This window comes from Amblyomma mixtum, chromosome 1, assembly GCF_055824585.1.
Source record: "Amblyomma mixtum isolate Tamu chromosome 1, ASM5582458v1, whole genome shotgun sequence".
Taxonomy (NCBI): Eukaryota; Metazoa; Arthropoda; class Arachnida; order Ixodida; family Ixodidae; genus Amblyomma; species Amblyomma mixtum.
Window position 1 is genome coordinate 202724518 of NC_143012.1, and position 14991 is coordinate 202739508.

General features: G+C 45.8%; 1 protein-coding gene across 1 annotated transcript in view; it reads left to right on the top strand.

The window, feature by feature from the left end:
* The window catches only part of LOC149370574 (MAM and LDL-receptor class A domain-containing protein 1-like), a 126066-nt gene that overhangs the window by 93848 nt on the left and 17227 nt on the right, over window positions 1-14991 (top strand). The window contains exon 11 of the mRNA XM_089578006.1: window positions 1960-2098. Coding sequence (XP_089434132.1) covers window positions 1960-2098 — 139 coding nt within the window. The remainder of the gene's footprint in view (window positions 1-1959; window positions 2099-14991) is intronic.

The window sequence follows — 14991 nt, forward strand, 5'->3', positions numbered from 1 at the left end:
AAATTCCGTTCATTTTTTGACGCCATTTTTTTTTACTACGAGTGCACTTTGCTTTCCCGTTTAGCACCGCGTAGCCCAAAGTGTCACTCGGGATGCCGAAGCGCACTCCCCGTAAGTGCACTTAACTTGCGCGCTTGACAGGGGTATTATACGCGTCCAGGCCATCGGGTGTCACGAAAGCCGTCTTCGCCCGGTCTCTCTCGTCCACATCTACTTACCAGTATTCACTTTTAGCACCTAATGACGAGATGTCATGTCTAGCTCGTCATCGATCCTGCCCTGATGGCAAATGTACCTTAAATGCTAAAGAATTCCTAGGCTATGTCGGCGGAGCCGTGTCACCACAATGTGCCCGCAAAATGTGTCCCAAAGAGTTGTGATGTTTTCAGAAAAGCTAGCGTCAAAGGAATTGTTGTGATCGATCGCGGACGGTGTGAGGATGCTGCGCAAAAAAAAAATATAGAAAAAACTTCCGAGTAGCGCATACGTCGATATAGTCAGTTCACGGGAAAACAGCCGCGGACGGTAAGATAGTAGAAAACAGACAAAGGAGTGAACATAAAGTTTGAAATGATTTGAAGTGTGTATTATGAGTGATAACTAATCGAAGAAAAAGTTTCATTAACATATATTAATTAGTTAATTATGAGCAACAATCAATGGATGGTTGAATAGGCTGGGCAGGGATAGAGTAAGCGGACGGGAAAACAACCACGGCGCCGAATTTAAGAAACCAAAATCGTTGATTGAGATAAAAGGGGGCATAATGAGAGTAATAAATCGATGTTTAATTAAAGCATAAGAAAATTACACTAATTCAGTAGTTAAATAGTTAACAAACAAAAAGAAAATCATAAAGAGAGGCGACTAGTGCAGAGTAGGCGTCAATACTTTCGCATTTTCCCAATGCAGGTCGCCGCAATAATCTGTATTTTTTTGGCGGCGTTAATTTTCCTGCAATTAACACAGAAGCGCACAGCGTTGTCTTTTTTTTCATAAGTGCAACAGGGGCTGCCCACGGGTCGGTAGACGGCTGAGTAAAATCGCAAGCAACTATTTGGTGACCTGATTGTTTTTTTGGCTTCTCATTCCATCGTGGAAAAAGAGCATGGGCTCTGGCAGAAGGGGCGCGTAATCTCAGTTGTAATGCAATGTTTGGCGACTGAAGTTCGACTGAACTTTGAGCGCTTGGTGAGGTAGTCCGCAAATTCAGTTACGGCCGACAGAAGATCCTTCCCAACACATTTCATGGCCAGATTTATTTTGAGAGACGCAAGCACGTGGCGTGGCCGAGCGTTCTCTGAAGTGGGTTCTCCCACGGCGTACAAATCTGGGGGCTCAGCAACGTTGGGGACGAATGTTACAGCCGTGAGTTCCATGAGGTGCTGGAACTCGTAGTTGGATGAGACCACTGACAACCCAAGTACCGGCTCAAGCAGCGGCGCAGTATGGCCGCCCGCCGGGCCCTCGTTGTTGTGAAATAGATCATTCCACTTGAGTACCAGGATAATGCACCCTGGAGGCACCGTGACGTCTTTCACAACTATGTGCGTTGCTGTAGGGATAGCGGTGTCAAAGCGGGCCACGGTGGAAAACTTGACGCGTGATATAGCCGTGTTTAATATAACGACTCGCAAACTAGATTTAAAAAACATCCTTTGGGCGGATTTAAAAAAAAAAAATTAAAAACCAACTATAGCTTCCAGACAAACAAAAATAACGGAGCACAAGTAAAAGCATCCATATATTTACTCAAACAAGCAATATATTTCAGACGTTCCCTTTAATTCGAACTTTCAAAAAACGAATCCGTCTGAAATCTTGCCGCTTGCGTCAATAAGCTTGTCTGCTTTAATTTGAGATCGTATTTTATCTCGAAGAGATATTTCTTAGACATGCTGCTTCTATTACTCTTGCTGAAAGATTTACTTTGCTCCACTCTTCTTCGTTCTTTACCAGGCCGTTTCATCTTTGCTGAGAACCAAGAGTCTGCTTCAAGGAGCGCTGTCATTGTCAGCCCACTCATTCACTTGGACGCAAGAAGTGGAGCTTGCCTAAGCTTCTGGTACCTCACAACGAAGCATTACAACCTAGACGTGTGAGTTCGAGTGAAACTATTTTATTTTCTAGAGTCGTACTGAACTCAAGAGCAAAGCAGGAGATTCCCCTGAGGGAAGGCCCCCTAGGCATAGGTGTCACCCGATTATCATAACCCCGTTGTTAAGGCTATTAGGCCGTCGATTGTGAGTGCTCTTTCACCTGCCACAGACTCCGCTGTCACACTAGCAGGTCTAAGGGGATTACCTCCGACGTCATGAGAAGCGCTAGATGCTAATGGCTGCAAGCCTTTCCTTGAGAGCCATTAGCCGCTTAATTATTGAGTTGTGTCGTACTACAGATTCAAAAATATCGAAAAATCATAGCTTCTCAGAAATAGTTAAAACTGAAGTGGTGGCCTGCCTTTTAATGAAGGAACAGACTGCGTTCTGTCCGCGTTTTCCCTATTACTTTTGTTTTCTGGTGTTGTTCTTCGTTCGGGTATAGACCTCATGCGAAATGCACTGCCATCTAGCGGTCACCGCGCGCGATCCGCCATGTTGCAGGATAGCCGCCGGATTCACAGCACGTACTCGTCGCGCGAGCTCGAGTTTCACCGTCTTCAATGTGCCCACATAATGCTTAGTGCCTTGCTGTACGCAGAAGGGTCACAAAGACGCCCAGGGAAAAAAGGCAAGAGCGCTTGATTTGAGCGCATTTCTATTTTTGGACTGCGATCACCGACATCCGCGGCACAAATGTTGCAGAACCGTCGCTAAATGTCGAGACATCGCGCAACACATTTCGTTATTGCCATGTAGCAAAGGAAATTACAAATAAGCTATGTAGGCGCGAAGAAAATATTACACAAAAGCTGTTTTTCTTCTGTGATTGCCCGTGAAGTAGGGCGATTCTCGGCCTCGCAAGAGAGTAATTCTGATCAGCTGTTGAGAGGTACGGGTCGCCCTTTGTGAAAACTGTCGCTCCTAGCGTTATCCGCCGCAGCGGTTACACGCGTTAGTTTTTAGTGCGAATATTTGTTTCGACGCAAACATAAGCAAGGGTCAAGTGCCCGCGGCACGGAACGTTTGCGCTCTGCAACTCAGTCAATCGTTTCTGTTAGGCCAGGCAGCTGTGCCTGTTTTGTTGAGTGACGACTTGTATGCATGCAGCGATTTCACTTAACCGGCCGGTTTCCACGAAGCCATGGCTGTGTGAAAAAAAAAGGACCGTGAGGGATGGACGGACGGACGGACGGACGGACGGGCAGGCGGGCGAAGGGGCGGGCGGGCGGGTGGCCAGGCAGGCGGGCGGGCGGGCGGTTGGAGCAGTTTTTTTTTAAACAAGTGGTCCCAGTTGCCACCATGCACGAATTTTTAACGCAACGGAGTAAGGCTCCGTTGTTCAGAAAATCAGGTGGAGGAGTCAGCTTTGGCCTTGTGAGCGGAAAATCATGATCAGGACTCTGGCATGTGATGCCCAGAACAACCTAGGATGCAGGTGTGCTACCTAGGTTACGTGCCCTTTCGGCGTCACCACAACATACCGACCGAATAGTGAGCAAACTGTCCATTGTGGCAGATTGCAGTAAAATTAACAATTGGTCGCTCGGCAAGCGCAACCTGGACCGCAAATGGCCAACAGATGAGAGCAACTGTCATCACAGGACAGTGGCAAATCGGTTAACCGCTGAACCACTACAGCAGGAGGGGAATGAGGGCTTCCGGGTATCTATGAATGTAAAGGAGATGATTGTCTTCTGCATATATGCATTCGAATTAACTTATTACGCTATCGCGTCATGCCTTTAAGGCGAAGCTTAAGTGCACCCTCCAAGTTTTTTCTTTATATTTCTTGTACTGTTTTAATGCAGTAATAAATCGATCTATACCAATCGCCATGTTCAGTACAATTTTTAATCCTGCACTTCTAACCTTATGTCACATCTCTGCGTTTAAGCCACCAATCTTCTAATCGCTTGTTGCTAACTTCTAGCTCACATTCATTTGCATGACCTTTGTTATCTCTAAACCCTAGGGTACCGGTGGAGTGACTGGGCCTGCATCAGCATCCCGATGCATACCGGCACATTCAAGCGAAAAAAATCTAATTATTTCCTCAAATTTACGACATACTCAACATGTCTAATCTTTTTGGTTAAATTTGTTTGTGAAGTGTCGCGTTCTTAGACAGTCTGATCCAGCGGTATTAGTTAATAAAAACTTCCAAGAAGTCTTTATTTACTTGACTAAAGCCTTCGATAGCATTGAACCCCTCATTCTTTTAAGCAAACCTTGTTCACATGTCATAGCCGGTCCCTCCCTACAATTAATTACTCAGAAGATATTTACTGGACCAAAAGCAAGTAGTGCCCATATCATCAGTTCATTCCGAATCAAAATATCGTTAATGTCACAGTTCTTTAAGGCTCCACACTCGGTTATCTTTTGTTATTAACTGACATTAATGGTTTTTCATTATGCCTTTCGTCGTTATCACAGTGTGCTTTGTACGCAGATGACACGACTGTGTTCAACTGACATAATAGCATCAAAGCATTAATCGAGGAACTGAACCAAGAGTTTGCCAATTTAAACATATCGTGCCAAAATAACACTGATAATTAATCCTTCCAAGACTGAGTACATGGCTTTTATTTCGCGAAAAAGTATGGAGACGACGTAACTCCAGTTGTTATCATCTCAACTAGTTCATCCCGAAGATCATCGTACATTCTTCGTCCTATAAGTTGACACATTTTTGAACTTTACTGCTCATACTAAGCAAATTTAAGAAAATGTTAAATAATAAAGTACTTCATATGATTCGACTCGGATGTCGTTAGTTCGCGCTTTTTCCCAGGGTCTACTCTGCTATCTTCCTGTCTCTTAACGTGGCAGCTATTGTTTTCCTTCGCAAGGCTCGCTGCGTTGTCCTCAATATAAATCGAACCTGTTTCGTTAGCCTGCACGTTTCATCCCCATATGCGAGTGCCGTTATACCGTTATATAATTTGCTCTGGGGGGGGGGGGGGGGGAGACAGGTAAACTGCAATTTATAATCAGAGAGTGGCTCCCAAATGCGCTCCGCATCTTTTTTAATCTTCATTTTGCTTTGGGGTCCGGATCTTAACCCTAAGTAAACGTATTCTTTCACTATTTCGAACGCCTCGCTACCTATCGTAAACACCCGTTTTCTTCTTTAGGCTGTTGAACATTGCTTCAGTGTTCTGAATATTATTTGAGATCAAGCGTTCTCCTTTGTCCACAGTGTCATCACGGTGATTACAGGTATTCTTTGTTAACCGTTAGCCACAAATTGTAATAATGCGGATCTCTGAATGCTTCCAGCCAACACGCGGTCAATAACAATAGAGGGAACCCTAGTAGCACAGTATGTTACTGCAACGTTGCAACAACCTTGCCAATGTTGTACTATGTTGCGCTAACATTGTTCAACATTAGATAATGTTGCTGCAATGTTACTAAGCAACATGCTGATAACGTTGCTCTAAAGTGGTCTTTTCACATTGCAGCAATATTGTCAAATGATGAATAAATGTTGAACCACATACGATGGCATTGCTATAACATTCATGCTGTAGGCTAATTGTCTGCTCTCTCGGGCTATTTCTGAAGCCCAAATAGAAAAGCCAGTACCAGATCACTTCTCCTCACCATGACAGTATTAATTTATCTATTTATGAACTTTTACTTCGAGTGCAAGTTTGCATGTGGTGTTTATGCAAATGGTGAGCAGTGAAAGTGTACTTGCATTCTGTGACACTAAGGTAGAAAGATATATTTCTATCGGAAATATTTTTAAACAGCTGTAATTACTTTGTTTTTCAATACAATACGCAGACAAAATTAAAACTGCCGAAGAAATTTAGTTCTGGTTTCACTGACGCCCCGCAGTATAATGGATATATGGAGATCACTATCAAAAATCCAAATCCAAACTATCTAAACCGCGGCTACTCGCAGCCGCGCCGAGAGCCAATCCTGCGACGCGCGCTCATCCGAGGACCTGCGTGTCAGCGGCAGTCGTGGCAAGACCTTCACGTTTTTTGTTCTTCTAGTATAGTTTTTTTGCGGTCGCCGTGCCCGCGCTGCTGTGTTTCGTTGTGGTTTCACTGGAATTCAGCTGAAACAACAAAGGCTTGCCCAAAGGATGACCTCAAAGGTGAGTGATTCTAGACTTCCATTGTTGTGCTGTGACTTGTGTTGGTTGGCACAAAGCCAGTAGTGTATATATGTTACCCATCCCCTTCGTGATAGTTTGATAAAGTGCTACATTCGCTCCATCATGAAGAGAATGAAGTGTTCGCTAAGCGAAGTGTCCTTTCGGCAACGACGCCGAAGAAGAGCAGAGGCTGTTCACGACGAACTAGAAAACTGTTTGGCAGTTGCCAGTCTTGATAATAGTCATGGCAGCAGATTGTGCGCAACAGGAGCAGAACAGTATCAAGATGCCTTTTAATCGCATAATGTTATTTTATCCTCTTTATCAGCGCCAGCCGAGGAGGCAGTTGAAAGCCGCAGTTCTCACTTGTCGGATTTTAGCTCCGCTAGCAGCATCTCTGACATAGAAAGTGCTACGTGAGAGTTGTCGCGGATTTCTGACATAGAGGAGCTGGTGGTTTATGAAGATAGGATGACACTTGAGTCTGGTGCCGCTACTCAATGTCTAGAGCACGACTTGCGCGTGTGGGCAATTAATAGCCTGCTTCTAACCTGCATTCCCTGCTTAAAGTGCTGAAGCCATACCATCCAGAGTTACCCACGGATGCTAGAAAATTACTAAAGACGCAGAGGCATACTGACCCAGCAGTGATGACCGATGGTCATACCACTACTTTGGAATTTTTCGTTCTCTGGAAGAACATGCGCATGTTCCTTAACGTCTGCCCTTTCTGCGAGGGCATTACACCAGTTCTCATGCATTCTTCTGGAAGAGAGCATAAATCCAGAAGCATTTTAAGCAAGGAACCAGAATTTATTCTGTCACTCGAAACTGACGCTGTTGCATCATGCCAGTAGGCTAGTCTTTGCCCTCTCATTCCCAATCAGATTTATGCTCTTATAACCAACATTTATGGGACTGTGCAGCGATTTGCGCTAAGGGTAAGAAAAGTGAAATATTCATTGGTATTCAATCATCCTTCATCATCATCAGCCAGACTATACCCACTGCAGGGCGACAGCCTCTCCAATATTCTCCAAATTAGCCTTTTCCTGTGCTAGCTGTATCCACTTGACCACTACACCCATCATGAGTGTGTGATCTAGCTGATGTAGTCCAGGAAGAATCGGCCGTTAGCAACTTTGCCTTTCAAATTGTGCACAGCAGTGAGGCTGAAAACGACTATAGGCTGGGCCTGCCCTCTTCGCTCAGTTTACTTTGTCGGCCACCTGCCATGGCACAATTGAGGGAACACAAAGGGAATGATGTGCAACCACCTCCAGCCGCGCCTTCATCTACAAACGCCCTTGTGGTTTTATGCAATTGAATGGCCGTCCCATGGCTGACACCAGTAGGTCCGCTTTTAAAGCAGGATTCAAGCGAGACAGCAGCACTGGCCATTGCTGTGAGGTGTGGGAATGGTAATTTTTGTTTCTATATTATTTGCTTCCTTTTGAAGAATTTTAGGTGGCATGAATAGTCGATGTCTTTTATGTAATGAATGAATTTTTTAGCCACTTTCAGAACAATTTGTTGCTCAGGCTGTTAAAGTATGCTCACGGTGCCAGGGAAGGGCTTTTTTTCACTATTTTGGTTTGAGCCAAGTGACTGGATATAAGTTCTTTGTACAGGGGCGCTATGCCGGAAGGCCCGAGTTCGGCGCTCGCCCGAGTTTCATCCGAGTTTGCGATGACGGCAGTCAGTGAACGAAGATAGCGCGGAACGTGCGCAGGCAGCGGACAATAAAATGTAGAGATAAAGCCACGTAAAGGCGATACAAGAGCACCCTGCGCGCCTGTTTCACACTTCAAACATAATACACTGCGCAATACCAGGCCGCAGCGCTACCTGAAGTTATCAGCGCCATATCAGCAATCGTGAAATCGTGACTTCTCTGCTATCTATCTGCACACTCGCCGCTAGCTGTTTGACACGCCTTTTCGGGCGCGTCAAAGGCGTGTCTTCTCTTTCAGCTCTATCTGTCTCTCCATTTCCGAAGACGAACAGTGCGCACTAGGTGCACTCTTGTATCAACCCTTTCTCTTCTCTCGAATACCTTAAAAGGCAACAGATAATATTATGAACATTTTGTTCATTTCCAAATGTATTTTAAAATCGGAATCCAATGAAGCGTTGTCGAAAAGCATAGCTTTAGGAAATTAACAAAGATTTGACACTTTCTGCCGCTAGAGGCGATAGTGAGGCAATTGCTTGCAGCGTGGCTTGCATACGAACTAGAGCGGCAGCCCACCGTGTCGAAAACGAGAGAGCTCCTGCGCTGACACGCCGCCCGTAGCGCTGCCTTCGACTGGAAAGACTGGGCAACTACTACACGCTGAATCTGTCTTATTTTTCGGCCATTGCGATAATATATTTTATTGTGTCGTTTATCAAAATATAACAGTCATGCATCTTCTGGCTTGCATAATAAACAAAAGCAAAAAACTGAGCTTCACTGCACCCCCGCGTCACTGCTGCTCTCTGCAGTGACCTCCGGTGGAGCTCTCCGCTGCTACGGCCGCTACCGCACCCCGCTATGGCCAACCATTGCTTTTAGTACGCTCTTGGCGAATCTCAGCGGTAGAAATTGGCCGTGCGAGCGGCTGTGATGCGGTGTGAGAAAAAAAAATGCTGTTTGGCTGTGTTCAATAATTCATTACGTATGCCTGTTGTGTGTGACGCCTCTTTAGTGCACTGCGGATGCGAAGAGCGTGCTACCCAGCGACACAACTCATCCTATGTCATCAGACGCTGACAAAAAGCTGTGAAGGGGGTGGCGCGCGTATCTCCGTAGTATTTGTTAACGTCGCGCACTTGAAGGTTTTGCGGACTGGTTTGGTCACTAACGTCGATCGCCGTTGTACACCGCAGGGACATCGCATTCATATCATTCGGGCAGGTGAGAGATCCTGTTTGTAATAATGGAATCGGACTTATAACAGAGAAAGGTGTTACGGTTGTGAAGTACGCAGTGCTTGCGTGCTAGAAATTACAAACACTTTATTGCACTGGGTCTGGAGCAGCGATCGTTTGTCGATCCCAGATGTATTTGACACATTGATGCTGAGCTTTATCACCGATGAAAGGACAGCCAAGCCAAACACCTGTGATGCGATGTTGTTGGAGTAGGACGTGCTCCAAGCACCGGTTCATCGTCGTGTTCCGTGTTTGACGCCTTGCAAGCAGGTGTGACGCGCCTTCAGCGTTGTGCTGTGTCTTACGTGGTTGCAACAGGCTATAGTGTTGTGCAATCTTGGTATGCGAGCGAAGAAATCGGCGGCTTTCGCCACGTTGCGTGTCCTTCGCAGAGGTGCTTAGATTTATCAGCGATGACGTCCGTTTTGCCTGTTATATTTCGATGGTCAACATCGTCGATGTCTGTCAGCAATCAGCACAGCCGCACAGCACACCTGTAGCCGGCAGGGATGTTGGGAGTGGCCCACCCATAGCGCGTACGCCTATAATTTATGTACGGCACGCCGGGGGCGTGACCAATGGTTTTGATTAACAGGTGAACTCGGAGCTAAACTCGTGAACGGTGAAGTGCCCCGAATTCATCTCGGGACTGTCATGGCGGCAGCAGCAGCAGCCTGGGTAATCGCTTCCTCTGACGGCAAATGTCAGTACGGCCGGCTGGACCCGTTTACTGCCTTGGCCGACGACGAATTCTAGCGACATTTTCGCCTGTCCAAAAAATCAGTACGATGGTTGTGTAAATAGTTAGGCGACGACCCACGCCTGCGGAGAGTGCGTACCGGGCTTCATTCGCTTTCGCACGAAGAGCAAGTCCTCTGCGCCCTACGGTTCTTCGCGACTGGGAGCTTCCAGGGGAGCGTCGGCGCAGACCGCTTTATTGGACGCCAATAAAGCACTGTGAGCCGCTGTGTGAGGGACATCTCCAACGCGCTTATCGACGCGGCTGTGCAAAAGCGGTGGCTCGCATTGCCCATGACTGCGGCCGAGCGTGCGTATGTTGAGGAGCGTTTTCTTCTGCGCGGCGGCATCACAGACGTCGTGGGATGCGTCCACCGGACCTACATTGGCGTAAAGGCCCCTTCGAAGTCGAGCCCTGACATGGTGAAGGCCAACTATTTCACGAGGAAGGCACATTATGCATTGAACATTGCAATCAGTAAAAAAAGATAATTGTTCTCGCCAAGTTCTTTGGGCTATCTCTACAGCACAGTGCCAAAGTCGGTCCCACACTTTTTTGGCGAAGACTGGATCAGCCGCTAACCGGTTCCACAGAACAATTCATAACATGCCAGGTACCTTAAGAGAGGCCCACAAAAAAAAAGTGGGCTCCTCGGCAACGGCGAAATCGAAAGTTGCAGATGGCCACTTGTTAATCGGGCCACTGCAGAGCACTCACCACTGTGCTAATTAATTAAATCCGACGAATGAATGTCATCTTTCGCACACACCTCTCACTTGCATCTAAAAAGTATAGTCACAATGCTGCAGAATCGGGAAGATAACCGCCACTGCTGACCAAAAGCCGGTGCGAGCTCATTGACAACCAATTTCGGACAGCTCACATTAACGCGGTATGCATGAAATGAACCGATGCATGGAGTTCATTTCAGAACACGGCATAATATTCAAGCTATTCTGAACAAACCGAGTTTTCTCATTCAAGTCACGCGAAATTCAACTTGCGATGAAAAAAAAATGTGTGATAAAAAAGTTTCACCATGCGGGATTTGAACCCACGCGCTCCCATTGCCTGTCGACTCTCCGGAGCGACGCGTTAGACCACACGGCCACAGAACAGCGCGGAGTGATACACCTCTCTTTATTTTTTTTTGCGGACTACTTCCGTAGCGTTGCACATGTACCTCGTCGCCATTGGCGGTCAGCTGATCACGGGCGTTGGTAGCGTTCCCTCGCGGTACACAGCAAAATTTAATAATGCATAAATCACTCCAAAGCGCTTTAAATCCAAATCTTGCACACTATAAAATGCTTATAAAGGTGTATTAAGTGCATTATAAAATTCAACAAACCATGTTTGTCTAATTGCACACGCAGTGCACTTGGTGGAGCGACACACAAATGAAAAGTGCACCGGCGGTTGGCTCACGTGACCCGTTCTTTGTAGACCGCCCAAGAAGCCGATGAGGTGGCGCCGATGTGATGATAATGCACGGAATATATCCAGATAACCCAATGAAGTTGGAGGCGTGACGAGGGTGGTATTTTGTCTAGCTACCATTAGTTCACTCATCTGAGGGCGTCGCCAGAGCTCGGGAAGATTCCGAGTTTCAGCAAACTCGAGCCTTCCAGCATAGCGCCCCTGAGCTGTCGAATGTCTGTGTTCATTGAGGAGTGTAAAAGATTTGTTGTTAGACATGTGCCCACCAAGATGCTTATTTAGGAAATTTTGGTTCTTTCTTTTATTTGCAGCGATGCTGCTTCGCTTGTGATATCATGAATTAGAAGAGACCATCATCGTGAGCAGCTGGAGGCTACCAGAAGACAAGCATATTTTAGACGTGCTAAACTGTTCAGGTAAATATTGACAGTACTTTAAATTTGTATTTTTCCAGTGCAACGGTGTATGGCCAAAGAAGGGGAGAAGGATACTTGAAGAAAACAGCGCAGCAACAGGGACAAGAGAGAAGATGAGACAGGTGCTGATGAGCAACTGAAGGTTTATTGAAAAGGAACGCATAAAGTAAACTCTCTTCACAACCAAGAGTGCGCATGAGCTGCGCGAACAACACTCATAACCTGTAAACTGCAGTCATGATGGTCAGGATACAATAGTTCACAATCATGAACAAGGACGGATGGTCGCTCATGACTGTGAACTGTTGAATCTTGACCACCATGACTGAAGTTGATTGATTATCAGTGTTTTTCGCGCAGCTCATGCGCGCTCTTGGTTGTAAAGTGAGTATATTTTATGTGTTTCTTTTCAATAAACCTTTAGTTGCTAGTCAGCACCTGTCCCATCTTCTTTCTTGTGCCTGTTGCTGCGCTGTTTTCTTCAAGTATGTACCAACTTGCCGTTTTACTGAAGTTGGGAAGAAAGATAAAACACAGCGTTCACTGGCAACTGGTTATTGAACGGCGCAGACACTGCTTAAATGCCATCAGACCAGCGCAGCAGGAAAAAGAAACTTATCAAATTGAAGTATTGCTCGCACATTGTGAACCACCTTTTTTAATATGATGCGTCTCTGTCGTTTCACAAGTGGTTTGTGGTCTGCTTCTGCTAAGGATCTTCACACTTGAAAATCTCTGTACAATCACTGCAGTGCTTGACAAGTTTGGAACCTGTCCTCACTCTTTAGATCTCTTGCATGCAGATGGCATTTACGGGACTCTAGCATTTTGCCTCCATCGAAATGCAACCACCTCGGCCAGAATAGAACCCGTGTCTTAACAGGCCAGCAGCCGAGCACCATAACCACTGAACCACCGCAGCGGCTCATGTATCTGTGTGTGTGTGTTCCGTAGGGCTGGAAAACTATTAACTTAAATCAGTGATGTTAACCAGCTCAACAACTAACTCTGCTGTTAATAATACCTCTGCTCCTTGTTTCTGCCAAATAGGTTGCACTGCCACTTTGTTTATTTGTTGCAATTTTGTGCACAAAATGAATGTCTTCTATTTGGGAAATACAAAGTCCAGGTGGTGCATGTTTTCATGGTGTGCTATTGTTGTGTAACTGTTTACTGAACTGTTTTGTAATTATAACATGCCAGTTGAGAGGTGTGTGCGCATTTTCATGTGGTGGTAATGTGCCTAATAACTGTTTAAAACACTAGCTCTGGTTCTTGTTCCTGAGTAGCTCACATGCGTGTTTTTAGATTTGTTGCAAGTTTCTTTATAAAGTAATTAAATAAATCATATCTGTGAAAGTGTAAGCGCACGTGTTTTGCATTTTTCAAGCTATGCCGATGTGTTTGTGTAAATGTTGAGTGTGTTATAAGTCTGCTTACTTTTTCTAAATTATATTTCTGTCTATTTAAATAAATCAGCCTAATTGTCAGAATAACCATGTCATGGAATCTTGTTGCATCTAAACAATAGGAGCACTGGTAGAGAGCTGATGAATGTTACATTTAAGGATTTATTTCGAGTAAGCGGTCTGGAAAGTATGGAAAAACAATGTGTTGTGCAGTGCAGTCTTGTAAGTATTTGTATTCTATAGCAAGCACCGCATTACTGTGTAGCAAGGAGTAATGCTCAATTGCTCATTCTTGTGACCTTAAGCTGCTGTAACAATTCTGGTATGACGATGCCATTGTACACAGATTAGCCTTTCAAGAGATCACTTTATTGAGCAGCAGCCATTGGTAGCTGAAATATTTCAGTAAATTAGAATGCTGTCTGAAAGTTTCTGAAACATTATGACAGCATTGCAGCAATATTACAGTAACATTGTCGCGGGAATGTTGTGTGTGTGCAAATAAAAAGTTGTATCAACATTAAGAACATGTTGTAGCATTGTTGCATTAATATTGTCTCCAGAAGTTGCTTTAACATTGACTGAAAGTTGATGTAACATTGGATCAATATTGTCTCAACGGTGTCTTATGTATGTTGCGTTAACGTGGCAAAAAGAGGACGCTAGCCACGTTAAGGCAATGTTAGAGGCTAACGTTGTGGCCGCACTGAGGCAACAAAGCGTGCTACTAGGGAGGGTGTTTCTCTCCTTGACACTCCCTCTATTAGGTTTTAATATATTCTCTGCGCAGAACAATTTTCAGCGCGCAGCCACTGCAGGCATTCTCCTGTACTTTTACACACCACTCTTCTAAACCCTACTACCTAATTGTTGCATGAGTGTTGCGGCTTCGACTGAGTCATAGGCTTTATCGAAATATATGAAGGTTATTGCAGTGACTGATCATATTTTACGCATTCCCTTGCCACCTGAATTATAATGTAAATATTGTCACGTTGTAGTGACGGCAGTCCAGCGGTCAGGAAGACACCAGCCAGTCTTGGAAACGAAGCTCTTTATTTGGGCTGACTTGCGCCCGCAAAACAACTGAATCACTCGGCGGCGGCGTAAGCAACAAACCTGCTCGTCGGTCGTCGAACTACGAATGCCCGCTGCTCGCGGCATCGTTCAATTTAAAGCCGGCAAGGAAACTTCGAGATAACAGGTCGAGATCATCTAGAGTAATCTGGAAACACGTAGATGCCGCTCTTCGTGGCTGTGATCAATCGAGATTAGTCCGGTCGCTTCTCGCGTCACGAACAAAAATGATAACAAACCTTTCCTGCAGCCTTGAGCGTGAACGAACAAACACTACAATGATACGTGGCATTACCCCCCCTTCCAAAGAAGCATCGTCTCGATGCTTTAAAATGAAAATAAACACGGAGAATGAAAACTTCGAGTCCTTTAGCGTTCATAATATGGCTTCAGGCGTACGACATGTACGAATTCCGGGCGTGGGTGGCGTCGCTGAGAGGCTGTCATGCCGTCGGGGATGACTTCATAGTCGAGGTCACCGATGCGGCGAAGAACCCTGTACGGGCCAAAGTAGCGTCGCAGCAACTTTTCGCTCAATCCACGGCGGCGAACTGGCGTCCATGTCCAAACCCGATCACCTGGCTTGTAATGCGTGTCTCGTCGGCGCAGATTGTAGCGTCGGGCGTCGGTGTGCTGCTGGTCTTGAATGCGACGCCGCGCAAGTCTTCAGGCTTCCTCGGCGCGATGAAGGTAGGCAGCGACGTCGAGGTTGTCTTCGTCGGAAACGTGCGGGAGCATTGCGTCGAGTATTGTCGTGGGCTTCCTGCCGTAT